We start from the raw sequence: 23,334 nt of genomic DNA, 5'->3' as shown, positions 1-23,334 counted from the left end.
GGCTACCTTGAACAGACAGTTGGAGTAGATTGGCATAAACGAGCTCCAATAATGAGCCTTGAATTACGGTACAGAATTACTTGGATATTATGGGGGGGTAGTTATCAACGTGTCTACTTTCCCTGCCTTCGCTGGCCCAATACGCCCGCCTAAGCTCGCCTCACATCGCCACCGCGGACCTGCAAAAATTCGCCTAAGTTATCAAAAAAGCTGTCAAAAAGCCGCGCACCAAGTACGGGGTGATGAGCAGCGGACTGTGAGAGTTATCACTCATCTGATCTTGCTGCTCTTCGGCTTTTTTACAGCTTTCTTGCTAGCCTGTCACTAAGCACCCACACTAACTACACTGTTCTACCCCCTATACCGGCACCCCTGGAGCCTCCCGCAACTAAATAAAGTTAGTAACCCCTAAACCGCCTCTCCTAGACACCGCCACAACTCTTATAAATGTATTAACCCCTAAACCGCCGCTCCCTGACCCCGCCGCAACTCTTATAAATGTATTAACCCCTAAACCGCCGCTCCCGGACACCGCAGCAACCTACATTATACCTAGTAACCCCTATCCTGCCCCCCCTATACCGCCGCCCTCTATAATAAAGTTATTAACCCCTATCCTGCTGATCCCGCACCTCGCCGCAACAAAATAAATAGTTTAACCCCTAAACCGCCGCTCCCTGACCCCGCCGCAACCTATATTACATTTATTAACCCCTATCCTGCCCCCCCTACACCGTCGCCATCTATAATAAATTTATTAACCCCTATCCTGCCCCCCACTACACCGCCGCCACTGTAATAAAATTATTAACCCCTAAACCTAAGTCTAACACTAACCCTAACACCCCCTAACTTAAATATTAATTTAATAAATCTAAATAATATTTCTATTATGAACTAAATTAATCCTATTTAAAACTAAATACTTACCTGTAAAATAAACCCTAAGATAGATACAATATAATTAATAATTACATTGTGGCTATCTTAGGATTTATATTTATTTTACAGGTATTTATTTTAGCTAGTTAGAATAGTTATTAAATAGTTATTAACTATTTAATAACTACCTAGCTAAAAGAAATACAAAATTACCTGTAAAATAAATCCTAACCTAAGTTACAATTAAACCTAACACTACACTATCATTACATTAATTAAATAAATTACCTACAAATAACTACAATTAAATACAATTGCATAAACTAACTAAAGTACAAAAAATAAAAAAAGCTAAGTTACAAAAAATAAAAAAAATAAGTTACAAACATTTAAAAAATATTACAACAATTTTAAGCTACTTACACCTAATCTAAGCCCCCTAATAAAATAACAAAGCCCCCCAAAATAAAAAAATGCCCTTTAATGTAATGATAGTGTAGTGTTAGGTTTAATTGTAACTTAGGTTAGGATTTATTTTACAGGTAATTTTGTATTTCTTTTAGCTAGGTAGTTATTAAATAGTTAATAACTATTTAATAACTATTCTAACTAGCTAAAATAAATACAAAGTTACCTGTAAAATAAATATAATAATTCCTAAGATAGCTACAATGTAATTATTAATTATATTGTAGCTATCTTAGGGTTTATTTTACAGGAAATATTTAGTTTTAAATAGGAATAATTTATTAAAGTATAGTGTAGTGTTAGGTTTAATTGTAACTTAGGTTAGTTTTTATTTTACAGGTAAATTTCTCTTTATTTTAGCTAGGTAACTATTAAATAGTTAATAACTATTTAATAGCTATTGTACCTAGTTAAAATAAATTGAAATTTGCCTGTAAAATAAAAATAAATCCTAACATAGCTACAATATAATTATTATTTATATGGTAGCTATATTAGGGTTTATTTTAAAGGTATTTAGTTTTAAATAGGATTAATTTAGTTCATAATAGAAATATTATTTAGATTTATTTAATTAATATTTAAGTTAGGGGGTGTTAGGGTTAGTGTTAGACTTAGGTTTAGGGGTTAATAATTTTATTACAGTGGCGGCGGTGTAGTGGGGGGCAGGATAGGGGTTAATAAATTTATTACAGTGGCGACGGTGTAGGGGGGGCAGGATAGGGGTTAATAAATTTAATATAGGTTGCGGCGGGGTCAGGGAGTGGCGGTTTAGGGGTTAATACATATATTATAGTTGTGGCGGGGTCAGGGAGCGGCGGTTTAGGGGTTAACATGTTTAATATAGTTGCGGTGGGCTCTGGGAGCGGCGGTTTAGGGGTTAACATGTTTATTATAGCTTGCGGTGGGCTCCGGGAGCGGCGGTTTAGGGGGTAAACACTTTATTTACTTGCGGCGGTGTAGGGGGGACAGATTAGGGGTGTTTAGGCTCGGGGTACATGTTAGGTGCAGACATCTCCCATAGAAATCAATGGGATGTCTGGCAGCAGCGAACTTGTACTTTCGCTATGGTCAGACTCCCATTGATTCCTATGGGATCAGCCGCCTCCAGGGCGGCAAAATGAAAACCAGGTACGCTGGACTGTAAAAAGTGCCGAGGGTACCTGCTAGTTTTTTGATAACTAGCAAAAGTAGTCAGATTGTGCCGCGGAACATCTGGAGTGACGTAAGAATCGATCTGTGTCGGACTGAGTCCAGCGGATCGAAGCTTACGTCACAAAATTCTACTTTTGCCGGTATCTAGGGCTTGATAACTAAGGCGAATCAGCCTCGCCACAAATATGCTGCGGAATTCCAGCGTATTTGAGGTTGACGGCTTGATAACTACCCCCCTATGTGTACAAATTTGCTAAACATAATGTAGCAGTTATTCAGTTTAGTACTAAAACGTTACATTGTAATGCTGGATAAGATAATCCTAATAAAAAAGGGAAAAAGTAATATACTAAAATTACAAAACTATCATATGTGATAAATTATTGTGAAATAACAAAGATATAGTGCTGGGTTATGCTAAATAAAGCTTAAATGAGAAAAATAAAATAAAATAAAATTGTGAAACTTGTGCCTGTGTTTATTTTAAGTGAATGTGATTATAATACTATACTGTTATAAGTGTATAATAATAAGTGCACTATAGCTGTTAATGAAAACAAATAAAAATACTATGTAAAATAAATAAATAATGTGTGTGAGATTGAATATAATTATATTGAGTGCTTAAACCTTCTGCTAATATCAAACAGAAGAGCAATATAAAAACAATAAATGGTAATATATATATATATATATATATATATATATATATATATATATATATATATATATATCCTTTTGCAAATTACATTGCAAGTAAGTGATGTGGTGATGACATTGATGTAAATTGTGTTGTGCATCGTGCTATGTGAGTCTAAGTATTGACCTATATTAGGAACTTAACATGTATAGATGTTCTTAACTACTGTTATTATAAAACCTACAATATGATGTAAAGTAAATAAATATTACAAATACAAATATTTGTTTAAATGTAACACTATGATCAATATGTGTTACATATTATTTTAGTTTTTATAAGTATGTAAAGAAATAATTGTGTTCATTTAATCCATTAGGGTGTACCGAATTCAATAGGTATATCTACCGACTTTCTGTCTGTAGGAGAGGTCTTTCAATGTCTCCTCCTCTTATTCCTAATCTTACCCTCTGAATCTCAAAACATTGGAATTCAGAGGTATTTGCTTTATGATATTTTAGGTAGTGGGATGTAACTGTTATAATTTTCTTAGCTTTGATGTCTTTTTCAGCATTCCTAATATTACTTAGGTAGGTGTTTCAACATTCTGGTTCTCAGCTGACGGGTAGTCATACCAACATAGGTCTTCTAACATTTACATGTAATACCGTATATTACACCTTCAGTATTGCAATTGATGTGACTGGTGATTTTATGTACTTTCCCAAATCTGTCAGAAATGGATTTTAATGGCAAGAGGTGTTTGCAAATTGAACAAATTCTACATTTGAAGTTACCCATCGAAATGGGATTGGTTTTCCTTTGTCTCCGCTCAAAATGAGTAGGACTAAGAGAAGGGAACCCAAGAATGTTCCTCCGGACCGTAGCCCCTTCAGTGAACCAAATATTGTACACAGCCCCTTGACATATGAGAGTCAATAATGCTGCTGACCTCATACTCCTTACGGTTTTCTACAAAGATAGGATGGGGATGAGGCAACACAGTGGGAAACCAATTACAAACCAATGGTTTCAAGAGGGAGGCATGAAAAATATTGGAGATGCGCATAGCAGGAGGAAGGTCAAGAGCGTAGGCCACAGGATTAACCCGTCGGAGTATTCGAAAAGGACCAACATAATGGGGAGCCAATTTATTGGAAGGCACACAAAGGTTCAAGTTGCAGGAGGACAGCAGAACTCTCTCACCAACCTGGTAGGAAGGTGCGGGCAGACGCCTACGATCAGCCTGGAACTTTTGGCACTGCATAGAACGATGAAGGCAATCCTGAATCTGCACCCACGTGGAACGGAGTTGCCAGAGATGCTCCTCCAAAGCGGGAATACCCTGAGACATGAATGAATCTGGCAACAAGGATGGTTGAAACCCATAATTCGCCATGAACAGGGATAATTTGGAGGAAGCATTAATAGCACTATTACGAGCAATCTCTGCCCAAGGTAACAGTTCAGACCAATTATTGTGGTGATCTGAGACATAGCAACGGAGGAACTGTTCCAGAGCTTGATTAGACCGTTCCGCAGCCCCACTGGATTGAGGATGATATGCCGAGGAGAAGGAAAGCTGGATCCCAATTTGAGCACAAAAGGAACGCCAAAATCTGGAGACAAACTGGCTACCCCGGTCCCACACTATCTCCTTGGGTAACCCATGTAAACGGAAGACCTCCCAAAAATTGAAGCAAGCTCCTGAGCGGTAGGCAGCTTCATCAAGGGAATGCAATGTGACATTTTAGAAAAACTGTCAACCACCATAAGGATAACAGTATTACCATTGGAAACAGGGAGCTCGACAATGAAGTCCATGGAAAGATGTGTCCAAGGATGCTCAACATTAGCAATAGGTTGAAGAAGACCCACAGGAAGAAGTTGAGAAGTCTTATTCTGTGCACAAACTGAGCAGGAGGCAACATACCCAGCAACATCAGAACGAAGACCTGGCCACCAGAATTGTCAAGTGACAGACCAAATCATTGGTTCTTGCCTGGGTGACCTGTGGCTTTAGGATAGTGGTAAGTGTGCAAAAGTTTAGTTTGAAGATTCTCAGGAACAAAACACTTACCACTAGGTTTCTCAGGAGGTGCATTGGTTTGTGCAGCCAGGATCTCCTCCCCCAAGGGAGAAGTCAAATTAGTACGTATGGTAGCCAAAATATGGTCAGCAGGTATAACAGGAGTAGGTACAGACTCCTCCTTGGACAGAGGCGAAAATTGTCGAGAGAGGGCATCAGCCCTAACATTCTTACTACCAGGCAGGTAGGAGACCACATAATTAAACCGAGACAAAAATAGCGCCCATCTGGCCTGTCGGGGCGACAAACGTTTTGCTTCAGATAGATAAGTTAAATTCTTGTTGTCAGTAAGAATGAGCTAGTACCCTTGAGAAGATGCCTCCATTCATTGAGTGCCAAAATTATGGCCATTAATTCCCTGTCGCCAATTTCAGAATTGTACTCCGCTGAAGACATTTTCTTAAAGAAGAAACCACACGGATGCAAAGAACCATCAGGCGTAGGACGTTGAGACAAGAAGGCACCTACTCCAGTCTCAGACATATCGACCTCAAGAACGAAAGGCAGGACAGGGTTAGGATGAGCCAGAACTGGAGCGGCAGCAAAGGCCTTAAGACTATCAAAGGCCTTAATAGCAGTAGGTGACCAATGGAGTGGATAATTCTCTTTACGGGTCATGTCTGTGATAGGTTTGACCAAGGAAGAAAAGTTTTTAATAAACTTTCTATAGTAATTGGCGAACCCCAAAAAACGTTGAATAGACCGAAGACCAACTGGGCGAGGCCACTGCAGAACTGCAGATAGCTTGTCAGGATCCATGGAGAACCCTGCAACGGAGATAACATAACCTAGGAAAGTTACTTGAGTCTGATGGAACTCACATTTCTCAAGTTTACAAAACAGGCCGTTCTCACGTAGTCTCTGAAGAACTCGTGTAACATCAGAACAATGAGCCTCAAGTGTGGGTGAGTGTATGAGGATGTCGTCTAAGTACACCACAACACACTGTTGCAACATATCTCATAGAACATCATTAATAAATTCCTGAAAAACAGAAGGAGCATTACATAGGCCAAAGCTCATTACAAGATACTCATAATGCCCGCTCCTGGTGTTAAATGCTGTTTTCCATTCGTGACCCTCCTTAATCCTAACGACATTGTACGTTCCTCTCAAATCAAGTTTAGTATAGACCGTAGCTCCCTTGAGATGGTCAAAGAGTTCCGTAATGAGCGGAATAGGGTAAGCATTCTTAATGGTAAAACGATTAAGACCCCTATAATCGATACATGATCTTAACTCGCCACCCTTTTTTTTCACAAAGAAGAAGCCAGCCCCTGCAGGAGAGCAGGATTTGCAGATGATCCCCCGCGACAGAGCATTGGCAACATACTCCTCCATAGCACAATTCTCTGCAACAGACAGATGGTACACCAGGCCCTGAGGAGGAATGGCTCCGGGTTGCAGGTCTATGGCACAATCGTAAGACCGGTGAGGAGGCAATGTACCGCCACGCACCTTGTCAAACACGTCTAGGAACTCTCGGTACTCCTCTGGCAATTGAGATACCAAAGAAGTGCACAAGACTTTAACTGGTTTCCGAAGACAAGTGGAAATACATTGCGGGGACCATGACAAAATTTCGGACCTGCGCCAGTCGAGACTGGAATTGTGCTTTTGGAGCCAGGGATAACCCAGAACAACTGGAAAATGCGGAGAGTTTATCACCTGGAACTGGAGGGTTTCAAAATGGAGAGCCCTAACAGCCATGGACAACGGAGCAGTTTCGTGAGTAACGACTGTGGGCTGAAGGGGCCTGCCATCAATGGCCTCAATAGCAGGCGGAATGAACTGAGGCAAAACAGGAATGGAGCGCTTTGATACAAAAGCACTGTCAATGAAATAGCACGCAGCACCGGAGTCAACAAGAGCCTGAGTGACTATGGAGGAGTCGACCCAGGAAAGGACAACCATGACCAAATGATTCTCCTTAAGCGGTTCCGTGGATGAGGATAAACCACCCAAGGTCTGCCCCCGACAGGACCTTAGGTGTGAGCGTTTCCCGGCCGTGTAGGACAAGACTTCATAAGGTGGCCCTGTAACCCACAATAGAGGCAGAGCCCCTCCCTCCTCCAAAAGGCCCTCTCCACCGCGGAGAGACGCGTGAATCCCAACTGCATCGGCTCAGCAGTATCTGGTGACTCGGGACCAGGAGGCATGGGAGGAGAGGGAAGCATGGGTGGGAACGAACACGTAGGAGACAACGGAACAGGAGGCTTCCGCAAGCGCTCCTTGTAAGAGGGCCTCTCTCTGAGTCTGATGTCAATTAGGATAAAAAAAGACACCAATGCCTCGAGATCCTCTGGTAAATCTCTGTCAGCAACTTCGTCTTTAATCACATCAGAGAACCCATGAAAGAAGGCGGCAACAAGGGCTTCATTGTTCCAACCTACCTCTGTGGCAAGCGTACGGAACTCAATAGCATACTGAGCAACAGATCTTGTACCTTGCTGAATGGACATGAGTCGTTTAGCAGCAGAGGAGGAGCGAGCTGGAACATCAAATACCCTTCAAAAGGAGGCCACAAATTCAGGGTAATGTGAAATCACAGGTTTATTAGTCTCCCACAAGGGATTAGCCCAGGCAAGAGCTGTGTCAGAGAGTAACGAGTTGAGAAATCCCACCTTAGCTCTGTCAGAGGGAAACGCCTGAGGTAACATCTCAACTGGCTCAAAACCGTCTTCACTGAATAGGATCGCCTCCATATCGCTGAGGTAGAGGTGCAGAACCGGACATGGTCCTGGTAGGCATAGGTGCAGCAGCGGAAACAGGAGCAGCCATAACTTGCGGGACACTTTGGTCCAAATGTGCAGTGCGAGTCAGCAGGGTTTGCAGGGCTAGTGCAAATTGAACCAAGCAGTGATCCTGTACATCCATCCTGGAAATGATGGCAGGTAAAGGTAGATTATTAGCACCATCGGGATTCATGGCCTTTGCGTAATGTCAGGGTGCCAGGAATCAGACTGAGACGAGAAGTGCAAAAATAATCACACCTTTATTAATAGCAAAAAATAATAAAAAGTCCACAAGTCAAATAACAAGTCAGGAATCAAACCCAGAGCTGGTAATCAGACGAGCCGAATCAGGAGCCAAAGCGAATAGTCAGACGAGCCAGATTCAGGAACAAGGAAAACAGCAGAGTCAGGAATAAGCCAGGGATTAGGAACCAGGAAGGACGTCAGGCAGCCAGGTAATACACAGGAACTCTCACAAACAGGTCTGAGACAAAGCAAAGACAAAGCATACTGAACAGAGGCCCTTTAAATAATAAGTGATGACATCACAATTCTAAGACTGCATCCTGTCTCACATGGATGATGCACACCAGTCTGGCCATAAAAGGAAGTGCAGGAAATGAGCAGCATCCCCCACAATGCACCATAGTCAGGAAGAGAGGTGAGTAAAATGGCTGCCAGCAGCACATGGCAAACACAACAGGGAAAAAACCCTGACAGTATGTTGTTGGTCATTCGAAATTTCATCAATTTTATGAAAAGTTTTAAAAGACCTTTTACGTCTATTAGAAGGCGGGATGGCAGACAAAGCCTTCTGAATTGCATCAGCAATAAAAATCCTTTATATTCACAGGTATATCATGTACATTAGATGTTGAAGGATCCATAGGCATAGTACTATTACTGATGGACACATTTTCTGCATGTAAAAGTTTATCATGACAACTATTACATACCACAGCTGGAGATATAATCTCCACAAATGTACAACAAATGCACTTAGCTTTGGTAGAACTGTTATCATGCAGCAGGGTTCCAACAGTAGTTTCTGAGACAGGATCAGATTGAGACATCTTGCAAAATGTAAGAGAAAAAACAACATATAAAGCAAAATTATCAATTTCCTTATATGGCAGTTTCAGGAATTGGAAAAAAATGCAAACAGCATAGCCCTCTGACATAGAAAAAAGGCAAGAGGCATATAGGAATGGTGTTTTAAATAATGAAATTATTTGGCGCCAAGTGTGACGCACGGCGTAACTGAAATTTTCTTTGGCGCTAACAACATCCGGAAATTACATACTCGCGTCATTGAAGACGCAACCTTGTGCAAGGAACTTGGCGTCAACTAAGACGCCGGAAATGACTAATTTGCGTCATCGGACGAACCTTTGCGCCAAAAAAAAAATTCTCACACCAAGAATGACGCAACAAACTTCTGCATTTAATGAAAAAAGCAGTCAATTTGAAAAAAGACTAAACCCCAGGTAAGAAATATATTTTCCTAAATATGTTTTTCCCCAAATATGAAACTGACAGTCTGAAAAAGGAAATATACATAAACCTGACTCATGGCAAATATAAGTACAATACATATATTTAGAACGTTATATTAATGCATAAAGTGCCAAACCATAGCTGAGGTTTCTTAAGTAATAAAAAACATACTTACCGAAAGACACCCATCCACATATAGCAGATAGCCAAACCAGTACTGAAACGGTTATCAGTAGAGGTAATGGAATATGAGAGTATATAGTCAATCTGAATAAGGGAGGTAGGAGATTAATCTCTACGACCAATAACAGAGAACCTATGAAATAGATCTTTCATGAGGAAAAACATTGCATTCAATAGGTGATATTTCCTTCACATCCCTCTGACATTCACTGTACTCTGAGAGGAACCGGGCTTCAAAATGCTGAGAAGCACATATCAACGTAGAAATCTTAGCACAAACTTACTTCACCACCTCCATAGGAGCCAAAGTTTGTAAAACTGAATTGTGAGTGTGGTGAGGGGTGTATTTATAGGCATTTTGAGGTTTGGGAAACTTTGCCACTCCTGGTAGGATTGTATATACCATACGTCACTAGCTCATGGACTCTTGCCAATTACATGAAAGAAATTAACCCCTAAATAGCAAACAGGAAAGAAAAATGTTGTTAGCAGACACAAAACACTTACCTTCCTTTTGTATTGATGGTGAAAAGTTTCTGTTTTCCTTTCATTTGATATGATATCACTTTAAGTCATTGGGCGCCATTTATTAAGCAGCAGATGCTTCTTTCGGAGGCCCTTAAGACCGCTGCTCCTTAACCTGACCGCCAACTTTTAGGTTGTAGTTTCAAATCTTCCTGATACGATACAATTGGGATGATAAATAGTCCCTGCTAGTGGCCGATTGGCCACCTGTGAGTGTTAGCAATGTCGACCGGTCATGATTCGCTATAGTGCTTCATGTCCGCTTGACACTTAATAAATCTACCCCATTAAATTTAAATAAAACCTTTTCTGCTTGCAAATAATACCTATAACACATATATTTTACTCCCAAACTGGTTATATAATTTGTGAATCATCCTGTGTTCAAAAACCCATTTTATGACTTCCCCTATTAAACAGATTTTTTGATGTAAGTTAACATTAGGCATGTGCAAAAATTCATTATTTGGCATTCGTTATAGAAACAAGTGCTGAATATGGCCTCAGGCAGTGACATTCATCTATTTTGGCACCAGATCTATTAGTGTAAAAGTGCAACTCAGAAATGTCTGTAAAAATCAAGATATTTGAGAGTTGCAATTTTAGATGAATTAATCCGGAATTATAGCTGAATTCTGGTGCCTGTGACCATATTTAGAATTTGTTTGTATTATGAATAAAGAATAACTATTTTTTTCACATGTCTAGTAAAAACCATACTCACAAAATCACAATACCACCAAAATCTCACATTTGCTGCCCTGGCGTAATACTCATCTCTATCTTTACACCCCGTCACTAAACCCTGCTGCTTCTATCTAGAGAACCTAGAATTCAGTCCTCTCAGAGTCACAGGCTGAAGAGAATAATTAGTCTCACTCACACATCATGGTGCACCAGTACCTATCAAGCTATCATCACTCCAATTTGTTCTAAACATCTGTCAGACTCGTGCATTTTGCTTCTCATTAATCCCTTGAAGCTTACATTATCTTCCTACAGACTCCGGAATCAATCTTTTAACCCTCATCTTCAAATCCCTCTTCCACGCTGTGGAGTAAATTTATCATGGTGCGGACAGACATGATTCGCTATAGTGAATCATGTCCACCACCCCCTGCAGAATTGCGGCCGCTAGCAGGGGGTGTCAATCAACCCGATTGTATTTGATTGGGCTGATTGTTGTCCGCCACCTCAGAGGACCGCTGCTTCTTCAGTTTCGCCTGAAGCGGAAGTTAAGTGCAGTGGGTCGGAAGCAGAATTCGCTGCTTCATAAATCGACCCCTGTATCTCCTTTATACCTCACCTTGTCTACAAATCTCTTTAAACTGCTCCCTTCATCAACTCTCAAATATATTTCTATCCCCCAGCACCCAGCCCATTAATCTGTCAGACTTTCCCTCTTTGTAAAAGCAATAAACTCACTGAAACAACAACTTATTTAGATTTTACACCAATGTGTCCTTCTGTTTCCATTTGTAGGCCCATGCTTTGTTTTTGTGTAGTTCGACTCTTATCTGGCACTGTAGAATATGTTAGTGCCTAACTAATAAATGCTAAAAATAAATTACTGTATCTCAACAATACATAATAAATGAGTTAGGCATATTTCACATGAAAAGCTTATTGCATGATATACACATAGCACCACTGTAGACTTTAACAGATACATTTGTTGATAAGCTTCTCAACTGACATAGAATGTTTTTACCTCAACACTCAGAGCGTTCAGTTATATGTAAACAGAAATCAAACCCCAAATGATTTATCTAGAGTTCAGACAGAACATACAATTTTAAACAACTTCTCAATTTACTTCTATTATCAAATTTGCTTCATTCTCTTGATATTCTTTGTAAAAGGAACAGTAATACACTAAGTGATCTAATGACAAGAGGCATATTTGTGCAACCACCAATCAACAGCTAGCTCCCAATAATGCATTGCTGCTCTGAAAGCTACCTAGGTATTATTTTCAACAAAGAATACCAAGAAAATGAAGTAAACTGAAAAGTTGTTTAAAATGCAATGCTCTGTTTGAATCAAGAAAGTTTAGCCCTGAGTTTACTGTCCCCTTTAAGATCCTGTATGAGAGTAATACATTTAGTGTTTGTGTATTGAGGCTATGATTTTCTCTCGTAGGTGAGTGTCCTTGAATCCCGTTACTGCATTAAGCACAATAAACAGGTCATTTTCAGTGAGCAGCAGTTTGTTGACTGTGACTACGGCAATGGCGGCTGTTGTGGAGGAATGCCTGATAGAGCCTTCAGTTATGCCTTTCACCATCGGATTATGGAGAGCAAGGATTATGAATATAATGAAGGGGTACGGTACTTCTGCTTCTTACTTATAATCAACAAAGATATTTTCATCTCATAATAGCAGTACAACAGGTTTATTGTATTAAAAATGCTCTAATTACGCAGTTTTGTTACACTCATACACACGTGCACACTCATACAACACACACTCATACACATGCACACTCTCACACACACGTGCAGACTTATACACACTCACACACTCATACACCCGCGCACTCTCATACACACGAGCACACTTGTACACATGCGCACAATCATAAACACGCACACTCACACACGCACACACTCATAGACACGCACACACTCATAGACATGCGCACACTCATACCTACACAGACACAGAAAAACATACACACATACACACTCACACAGAGACAATCTCACATACATACACACGCACACACATTTATACACATGGACACACTCATACACATACACACACAGAAACTCATACAAAAGCATACTCATACACACACAAACTCATACATATGCACACACAGAAACTCATGCAAAAGCACACTGATACACACACGCACACTCATACATACACACAAACATATCAAACCCATATATGAAAATATATACTGTATATATGAAGCCTTTATTAAAGTTGGTGGACCCACCGCCACCCACAGTCTACTCAGGAATACTGGGGCTGATAAATATATTGAGGACACACTTTCACACCTTCAACGCTCCTTCAATGCCTTCAACGCTAATGTCTGCTCTGTAAAAGCCTGCGCGCCGTAGCACACACTGTACTGCATGTGGGCTTTTAGAGAGAGGATAGGGCAGACTTGGAGTAGTGGCCAGCACTGAAAGTTTGAAATAAATAAACATTGGTACTTACACCAGTTCTAGGCCTACCTCGCTACCAGTCACTCACTGCGCCTGGGTTTAGCGGACTTGCCTTAGCACAGGTCTTTGCTACTCACTCAGGAGGCCTTAAAAAGCCAGTATACTGAGGACAAAAATAAACCTTATTTCTGCTCCTCTCCTAAACTGCTCTAGCACCCCCTGGGGATGTGCACCCCACAGTTTAAACCCGCCAATATAAATAAATGACACACAATAAATATTAAAAGCAAATGACTTAGACATATATGACCATCTGTTTTTATAATACACAGTATGCAAAAGATCTTTTTCCATCTGATACCTTTTTTTAAATATCTCATTCATGAGCCTGCAGCTGAAAGAAGCAGTGGTTATCAACAGTTGCCCATGCAATGATATCGGGCGGACAGATTCCCTAATTGGGAACTTGTCTGTCCACAGGATGAGCCCTAGGTATTAATGAATTTCACAGTCTTTCCGATATCGGCTCCCAATAACTTTGTTTCGGACAAAATGGGGAATGTGTTTTTTGGGTGATAACAACTGAAAACACATTTTGCATTGGATTGTGAAGTTGTTAGGATCAAAACTGGAAATCCAACCAAAACTGACATATACAATGGCCCTTTCACACCTCTTAAGGTTACAGTACAGCAATTTTGAAATTCACCCCTTTGTACAGTGTGTAAGTGAAATCATCATTTACGTGTGAGATTAATCTATTATAAACTGAATTCATCCTGATCACTGGTAAACTATATAATTGCCATTTGTATATAGGCAGGATGGGTATACTGGCATGTTTGCTCAAAGATTACATTGACACTTTTAATATTTTGAAAGTATTACTTTTTCTAATATTTCCAATTATTTATTGAAAAGCACTATTTTCCAGTTTAAATATGCTTCAGAAATCAAGGAGAACACTGCCGTTTTCTATTAGAAGGAAAAGACCACAACTTATCTCATCTTCTAACATGGGACTTTAACAGTTCTCACTAGGCCGGCATTCGGCAACTTCGATAGTTGCCAAATGCGGAAGTAGGCAGTGGCTTCTGGACTTCAGCTATTTTTAAGACTCAGTTTTATGCTTGTAAAAGATCACCACACTAAGGTGACGCCTACTTTTGCATTCGGCATCTGACAAAGCTGCAGAATGCCCATGCCTTGTTCGCATACCTTAAACCATTGAAAATGCTCCATTGCAATAACCTAGCATGTAGAATGCTAAAACTAAGCAATGATTACCAAAGTACTGCTTTGGTAATTGATGTAAGCTACTGCTGTGACATTGTCTGACTGAAACCTCATGCAATATGCAAAGATGTCCAAGTAGCTGCCTTACAAATCTGTTTAATGGAAGCTTCATTCCTAAACACCCAAGAGCTGGCAACTTATGTAGTATAATGAGCAATAATTTGCTTTGGGAGAGTCTTCCTTCCTACCAAATCTGCTTTGCTAATCAAAGCTTAAGCAAAACTGCTAATGTAACTGTCACGTCCATGCCCAGGATTGAACCTGGGACCTCTGTTGCTGATTCTCTCTGTCTGTTGCTTCGTCTCTGTGCCACTGGAAGGCTCTGGCTCAAGCTCAGCATTTCTTTGTGCTGTTACCTGCACTGGCTAGCTCTCTGGCTCCACCTGCTTGCCAGCTGCAGGTAGTTTCTCAATCAGCATTGCTATTTAAGGCAGCCTCACAGACCACTGCCAACCCTGACATTGTGGTTTACACTCTGTGCCTGTATTCAAGATATTCTGGTGTATCTTCTGGATTCTGTACCTGGCTTGTTTCTGGACCTCTCTTTTGTATCTCCCCTGTGTTTAGAAGAAGGATTGGACAACTTCTCTGGTAAACTGAACTTGGCTTGTTTTCTGCCTTTGGCCCAAGTAATCCTCGGCTCCCTAAAGTTGGCACTCCAGTTCCTGGCCCAAAAATGGGCACTTCTGTTTCTGGTCCTAGAGGGACTACTTCTTCTGATTCCAGTTCCTGTGTGGACGTTAGTACTGTCCAATATTGCTTCCAGTATCTGAGTCTCCAGTTCCTTGACAATAAAATTTGTCTTGTCTGCTTGTTCACTCACTCATGCCTAAAAGGGGTAGTTCCGCTAAGAAGTCTATTTCTCTAGTCCCTTTAAGAGCCCAAGACAGCCTTAAGTCTGGCACCACCTGAGCTCCAAACCCCTGAACTAACAAAATGTGTCTATCCCTGAGACAATGTCGTCAATATGAGAGATTTACAATCTTGATTGAAGAAGAGACCAGTTTAAGAGAGAATGTCCTTCCTGAAAGGAAACTCCAAAATTGATTGGAGGACAATCAGATCTGCATACCAAGTCTTATTAGTCAATGCCGGACTAATAAGAAATAACACAGGTCAAGTTTTATCCTGGCTATTACCCTGGGTAACACAAAAGTAGGGAAGGTGTAACTCAGACTGAATGACCACTAGTGCATCTATTAAAGTCACTTGTGGATCTCAAGGTCTTGAACAGTACTGGGGTACCCTGTGATTCAAGTGAGAGGACAAGAAATCTATGTCTGGCCTTCCACAAAGATTCACAATCTGGTCACATACCTCCCGATTCAAGGCCCATTACCAGGATGAAGTTATTGATGACTGAGGAAGTCCACTTTCAAGTTGTCCACAACCAGAATGTGGAATGCTAAAATTATGGAATGATGGGGTTCTGCTCAAGTCAGAATGTGGGCTACTACTTTCATCGCTAAGGTGCTTCAAGTACCGCTTTGGTAATTGATGTAAGCTACTGCTGTGTTATTGTCTGACTGTAACCTCAGAAAAGACTCATGTCTTAACAAGGGCCAACTCGGGAGAGCTCTGAAGATAGCATGGAGTTTTAGGATGTTGACTGGTAACTTTGCTTCCTAAAGAGACCAAACACCCTGCTCTCTCTGAAAACCCAGACTGCACCCCAACCCAACAGGCTGTTGTCCTTGGTGATTACCACCCAAGTTGGGTGAAGAAAAGAGGCACCCTGAACCTGATGGGTTTGCCACCGAGTTATGAATAGTCTTATATTGAAAACTAATGATATCTTCTGAAACAGGTTATTGTAATCTCTGCTCCTTTGTTGCAACATTTACATTAATGGAATCTGGCAAAAGTTACAGAGTCTGATGCTGCTACCATAAAAAACAACTACTTCCATGCATTGAAGCACTGTAGGAAGATATGATTGTTGGGAAAAAAGGGCTTCTGCACCTTCTTCTGTGTTTTTCTGTGAGAGATAGCCTTATTGAAAAATAATCTATGATGAAACCAGGAAGGAGACAATGTTTACGAACCATGAATACAACAAAACTTTATACTTTGTTCTTGAGCCATCTGAAATGAAGTTGCTTGTACCAAAATGCCATCTAGGTAAGGACTGCATTTCCCTGAGCTCTCACTACCAACAAAAAGAGCACTCAGAACCTTGCAAGGATTTTTGGCACTTTTGCCAGACCAAATAGGAGCAGCACAAATTAGTAATCCCTGTTTAGGAAAACAAATGTGATGATTTTTGTATGTACCCTGTAAATAGGGATATGTAAATAGCTGACTTTAGATTTTTTGTCTTGCGGGAGGAAAGAGCCTTTACCTCCAGTGACTGTTGCAATAATAGTGTCGAGACCATGTACAAACAAAATCTTTCCATGGAAAGGAAGGGAAAGAAGTATGTTATTATATAATATATCAGCAGACCTTGACTTGAGCCATAAGGCTCTTCTAGTGAGAACAGCCATAGTAGCACTTTTAGCATTAATACAAGTTATGCTAATTGCTGCATCACAAATGAAACTGTTTGCAGTCTTGATCAACCTCAAGTGATCCTGAATTTCTTCAAGGGAAACTTCTTGGGAAATAATCTCAGACATGTTGTTACACTAGACTGCAGTAGCTACAGGTACATGCTACAGAGACAGCTGGACAAAGCATTTAGCCTGCCAGCTGAATGGATCATCTGTGAAACCTTTCAAGTTTTCTGTCCATTGGATCCCTAAAGGAGGTTCTATCCTCTAAAGAAATGGTAGTCGGCCTAGCCAAAGTGAGGATAGCCCTGTCCAGTTATGGAATAATCTCCCATACCTCCAATTTTTCATAGGGTAAAGGGAACACATTTTTTAATTTATTGGTGGTAACAAAGGAAATGCCTGTTTTTTTCGATTTCTTTTTTAATTAGGTCAGAAACAAAATAAGAAACAGCGAAAGTAGATCTCTTTTTTTAAATTATATTAAATAACTTGTCAATCTTTTTCAGATTGCTTGTCTGCAGATTCAGGGTACTTAACCTCCAAGCCAATTAAAACTTCCCTTAAGAGAGCAGGTATGTTCTCCAACCAGAAATTAAACAGTACAGCTTCTGCTTTTTCATCAGCCTCAGAAAGGGTTAACCCCTAAGGGGAACACGCAAATGGAACAATGTACAAGTTTCCAGAAGTGAATCAGAAACTGTGTTCACCTTAACTGCAGAAGACAGGTCCATATGAGGCAGTACAAGCACAGTACCAAGGATCTGTAAAGAGCAGCACACTGTAGACCAGGGGATTTGCGGGCATGCCCACATTTCACTTGGGAGGCTGGTGGCATCTCTACACTATGAGTAGACTTTCTCCACTCCACATGCCCTGTTTGTAGGCTTTCTGAAAAGGATAATGGGTCTCAAAATGGTTAGAGAACCCCTTTTAAATGACAAGAAGCTCAGAACTTCAAGTTTCACCACCACTTCTTGCTGGAGACAAAAAAATTGAGGGATCATGGGAAAGTGAGAGGGATAACAAACTCTGTTATGATGACTTTTATTTCACATGTGATGGCTTGTTTAATCTCATTTATGAAGACGATTGTACTGAAAGTGACAATTACAACAATGCTAGTGTGACCAAGAAAAAAAACATTTACAGAAAGTGATTGCTACACATCATTTATAAATGTTGGGGTCCAAATCTCACTTTTCCTGAAGATCCCCTTAGCTGCACTGGATATCATGCATTAAACACATATATATGTAAATTTATATTGGCATAAGTAAATGTGTGTCCTGCCCACTGCAGATGGACTATTAAATAGCAATGAATAGAGCTTAAATTAATCTAAACCATTTTTACAACTACACCTCTAAGATGTCATCTGCGATCATTTCGAGACTGTCTTGCACACATGCAACCTAATATAATTATTCAAAATTGTCTTGGAATACTTGCAAATATGTAAACAAGGCCAGTTTGAGACTTTATTTATATAAAGTGAATAAAGGTGTTGTATTTAATAAATCTATTAAAAAGTATTAGAAAATGGATTGTAGTCATTGAGAAAATTCCCCCCCAGGAAATTGCAGACAGGGTAAGAAGTGCAGTCTCACTGGCAAACGATCTTACATAAATCTAGAACTGAAACTATGTGATGTCATGAGTTTTAAGATAAGAATACCGAAATCAGTTTACAGTTATGGAGTCTATAAAAGGAGTATTGGTTGATCCGAGGAGCTGTATATAAGGGGCGTGATCCGATATACAGCGCAGGTTTCGGCGCAAGCGTGGAAACCTTCGCCGCCCATAGTTTCACCTTGCACATCGGGCTATCACATATACGGCGCCAACAGTTGCTAAAGTGCCGTAAGTCAGACAAACTAGCGATGTCCAGAAATAAGCTTAAGTACAAATTTCTGGAGTCGCCAGTGACTTACGGCACTTTAGAAACTGCCGCCGCCTAAAAAAACTAACTAAAGTCTTAAATCTCTTGTAACTGTCTATCACGCCTCCCAAAAAATATTTTTTGTAATATAGTTTAGTTTATTTAATTGTATTTTAGTTTAGATAATTGTAGTTTATTTAATTAATTTATTGATAGTGTAGTGTTAGGTGTAATGGTAACTTAGGTTAGGATTTATTTTACAGGTAATTTTGTAATTATTTTAACTAGGTAGCTATTAAATAGTTATTAATTATTTAATAGCTATTGTACCTAGTTAAAATAAATACAAAGTTACCTGTAAAATAAATATAAACCCCAAAATAGCTACAATGTAATTATTAATTATATTGTAGCTATCTTAGGGTTTATTTTATAGGTAAGTATTTAGTTTTAAATAGGAATAATTTAGTTAATAATATTAATATTATTTAGATTTATTTAAATAATAATTAAGTTAGGGGGTGTTAGGGTTAGACTTAGGTTTAGGGGTTAATATGGTTAATAAAGGTGGTGGCGGTGTAGGGGGGTCAGATTAGGGGTTAATATAGGTGGCGGTGGTGTAGGGGGCTCAGATTAGGGGTTAATATGGTTAATATAGGTGGCAGCGGTGTAGGGGGTCAGATTAGGGGTTAATATAGTTAATACAGGTGGCGGCGTTGTAGGGGGCTCAGATTAGGGAGTAATACATTTAATATAGGTGGCAGCAGTGTAGGGGGCTCAGATTAGGGGTTAATATAGTTAATATAGGTGGCAGTGGTGTAGGGGGCTCAGATTAGGGGATAATACATTTAATGTAGGTGGCAGCGGGGTCCGGGAATGGCGGTTTAGGGGTTAAACACTTTATTAGGTATTGCGGTGGGGGGTTGCGGTTGACAGGTAGATAGACATTGCGCATGCGTTAGGTTTTATTTTGCAGGCATTTTAGGGAGTTACGGGGCTCCAATACTCAGCATAAGGCTTGGTATGCCTGCATTTTGTGGTGAGGTGAAAATGGAGTAAGATTTCTCCATTTTCGCCACGTAAGTCCTTACGCTGTATATTGGATACCAAACTGCATGGGTTTTGTATGTTAGCCTATGGGTAGAAAAACTACGGGCGAAGGCAGAAATATACAAGCGTAACTTCTATGTTACGCCGTATATGTGATACCAAACCCGCACAAAATTTGGCGTCGCTGGCTTCTGCGGGCGTCGCTGCATATCGGATGGGGCCCGTGGTGTGGATGATGTGGTTACTGTTTCTAATATCGACAGTGCTCAGGTGTATGGGTATGAGGGCCTTCACTCTTAGTGGCTGAAAGATCCTGTGTTTGAGGTGAACTGTTGGATTTGGGGGACTGTCGTGTCAGTTGCACCCTGGCTTTATCTATATTCCAGTTACTTACCTGCCTTGTTGTGTGAGGACTGGAGTAGGGTAGAATGTACATGGCAGGTATGGTAGCCCGGGTATTAATTTGGGTGCTTATACATTTACAACCACTCACATGTATTAAGGGCTTGATTACAAGTGGCGCAGTATTTTATTCTGCTAGAGTTACGCGTTTTGCGCTAGTTGGGTTGCGTTCGTATTACAAGTATTTTGCGTAAGCGGTAACCTGAATAGTGCAAAATTCTAACTTAAAGGGACAGTTTACTCAAAATGTTTCTCCCTTTAATTTGGTCCCAATGATCCACGTTACGTGCTGGAGGGTATTAAATTGTTTATAAGTATTTCCATTACCCTTAAATTGGCATATGAAATAGTTTATTTAGCCTGTGGTTTTCCCACCCATCCTGAAAGTTTTTGGCCTCCAGGCCAAGCTGTGTTAACACAGCCAGTAGAAGAAATTATACTTCCAGTGGGTTATAGAAGAGATAATGTAATAAAATGTTAATTTTCCATTGTTCTCTCCAAGTATTGGTGATTGGTTTATGGACAGATATAAGATAAAGAAGCATGTATATGTACACAATGTGATAAAGTAATGAGATCTGATTATACCTACAAGCTCAACCCATTTTATTAGGTTGTGGCTTCAAAACACAAAATCAGCTAATTTATATACACAAATAAGCATTAAAAAAGCAAATCTCATACATTTTATACTATGCAGCTGGTAAAAAAAAAGTAATTGCATACACCTTAAGGGAAAAACAATTTTAAAGTATACTGTGCCTTTAAGTTTTTGCGTGCAGGTGCATGTTACCCCCATAGGAATAAGTGGAGAAAAAAAAGTAGAGAAAAAAACCTAACACCTGAGATCGCGCAAACACAGTCGTATTTTCGCATTCCTCATAGAAGTCAATGGAGAATAAAAACACCCATTGCACAAACAACATAACATATTCACATTAGCAAATGGGAAATATTTACAGTAAATACATAGTTAAAATCTTTAATTTATGCACTTAAATATATATATATGTCTATATATGTATACATATATATGTATGTGTTTATATGTGTATATATGTCTGTCTTTCATGATTCAGATAGAGAATACAATTTTAAACAACATCCCAATTTACTTCTATTATCTAATTTGCTTAATTCTTTCAGTATCCTTTGTTGAAGAACTGGTGATGCACATGGGTAAGCCAATAATACAAGGCATCTATGTGAAGCTACCAATTAGCAGCTACTTAGTATATTTAGATATGCTTTTCAACAAAGGATATCAAGAGAATGAAGCAAATTAGATAATAGAAGTAAATTGGAAAGTTGTTTAAAATTGTATACTCTTTCTAAATAATGGAATAAATATTTTGGGTTTCACTTTGAAATTATAATATAAACTGTATTTCCATTACTAATTTTCATCTTTTCCAATAATTTAAAGGGACATAAAACTGGTTGAGATCTGTGCATATCCTAAAAGGGCTAATTAATTAAAAATATTTTGCATAAAAAAATTGTTTAAAAATGAATTACACAGCTAAGCTGCCTGAAGAAGCCAGCTCCACCCCCACCCTTATCATAGTGTAGACACAGGCATTGTATTTAACCCTTTGAGTGCTAATGACGGCTCTGAGCCGTCACAGAGTTTCCCACTCTGGTACTAATGACGGCTCAGAGCCGTCACTAGCACTCTCCCACCTTGAGGGAGATCTGGGGGCTCCCACCCGCTCCTACCCCGGCGATCGTACCTGTAGAGTGACAGGCATCGCCGGGGCTTCCTGTTTTGCGTGGTGATGTCACGCGCAATAACGTGATGACGTCACCGTGCAACTTTATTTATACTTAACAATGTTAAGTATAGGAGCAGGGGGCATGCTGCTTAGAAGCCTGTATCTCAGGCATCTAAGCAGCTACAGACCCCCAAGACCAACCATTAAACAATCTTAGCACCCAGGTGGGTAAGTGCTTAGCACTCAAAGGGTTAAACTGAGTTCACAGCTTCTAGGCATGCTCCATCAGATAATACCTATGCACTTTTGCATTATACCAAAACCACAATAGATATAGATGCAGTCATAGAAGGAAATGTGTGGTTGGAGTTAGAGCTTTACGATTCCAAAACTAAAAAGAAAGGGTTAATGGCGAGGCACTGCAGTATAAATGTGCAGGTAAAGTAATTAAAGTACATATTATATTTTGTTTCTATCCCAACTTGTTTTATGTCCCTTTAACTCTGAACATGTAAATCTGCCCCTAAGATATAATAATGCAAGTTTTACTAACAAAATAACAGTGATATGCCATGACTAATCCAGTAATATGTCTAGATTAGCAAATAAGCAAATGGTTATGGGAGTCTGGCAATTAAAAAACAATTGTAGTGTAAATGCATTAAAAAAATGTTTACAGTTTGGTAGTATAAAAATGTATTGCAAAACTAAAGAAATGTACTGTGATTTCAATGTGTTTTATGTCTCTTCAAGTCTTCAAGTTTGTTTATTGAATAAATTTGAGAGTGTTTTTTAAGTGGAGAACCTGGGGCAAGATTACATATGCGGCGTTGCCCGCAAAAGCCGTCAATGTCAGTCTTTACGCAGTTTTGGTATCACATATACGGCGCCGCATATAAATGCGGCACGTATATTTCACCCGTCGCCCGCAGTTTTTTTCTTCCATAAGCTAAAATAGAATTGTGTCGCAAATTGGTATCACATATTCAGCTCAAGGACTTACGCGGCGAAAATAGAGACATTTTACTCCATTTTCACCTCGCCACACATAGGCAGGCGCAGCAAGCCTTGTGCTGAAAATGTGAGCACCGTACGTCCCTTAACTGCCTGAAAATATTAACACGTAACGTAACGCATGCACAATATCTATATCTACCTGTCAACCACAATCCCCCACCACAATAACTAATAAAGTATATTA

The 23,334-nt window shown here is 39.8% G+C and overlaps 1 protein-coding gene across 1 annotated transcript in view; it reads left to right on the top strand.

The window, feature by feature from the left end:
* LOC128663097 (uncharacterized) overlaps positions 1–23,334 on the top strand; it is a 131,432-nt gene that overhangs the window by 59,308 nt on the left and 48,790 nt on the right. Inside the window, exon 5 of the mRNA XM_053717257.1 lies at positions 12,317–12,499. Coding sequence (XP_053573232.1) covers positions 12,317–12,499 — 183 coding nt within the window. The remainder of the gene's footprint in view (positions 1–12,316; positions 12,500–23,334) is intronic.

The sequence above is a fragment of the Bombina bombina genome, chromosome 6 (genome assembly GCF_027579735.1).
Source record: "Bombina bombina isolate aBomBom1 chromosome 6, aBomBom1.pri, whole genome shotgun sequence".
Taxonomy (NCBI): Eukaryota; Metazoa; Chordata; class Amphibia; order Anura; family Bombinatoridae; genus Bombina; species Bombina bombina.
The sequence above is the reverse complement of the archived record's forward strand: the minus strand, read 5'-3'. Positions and strand labels throughout refer to the sequence as shown.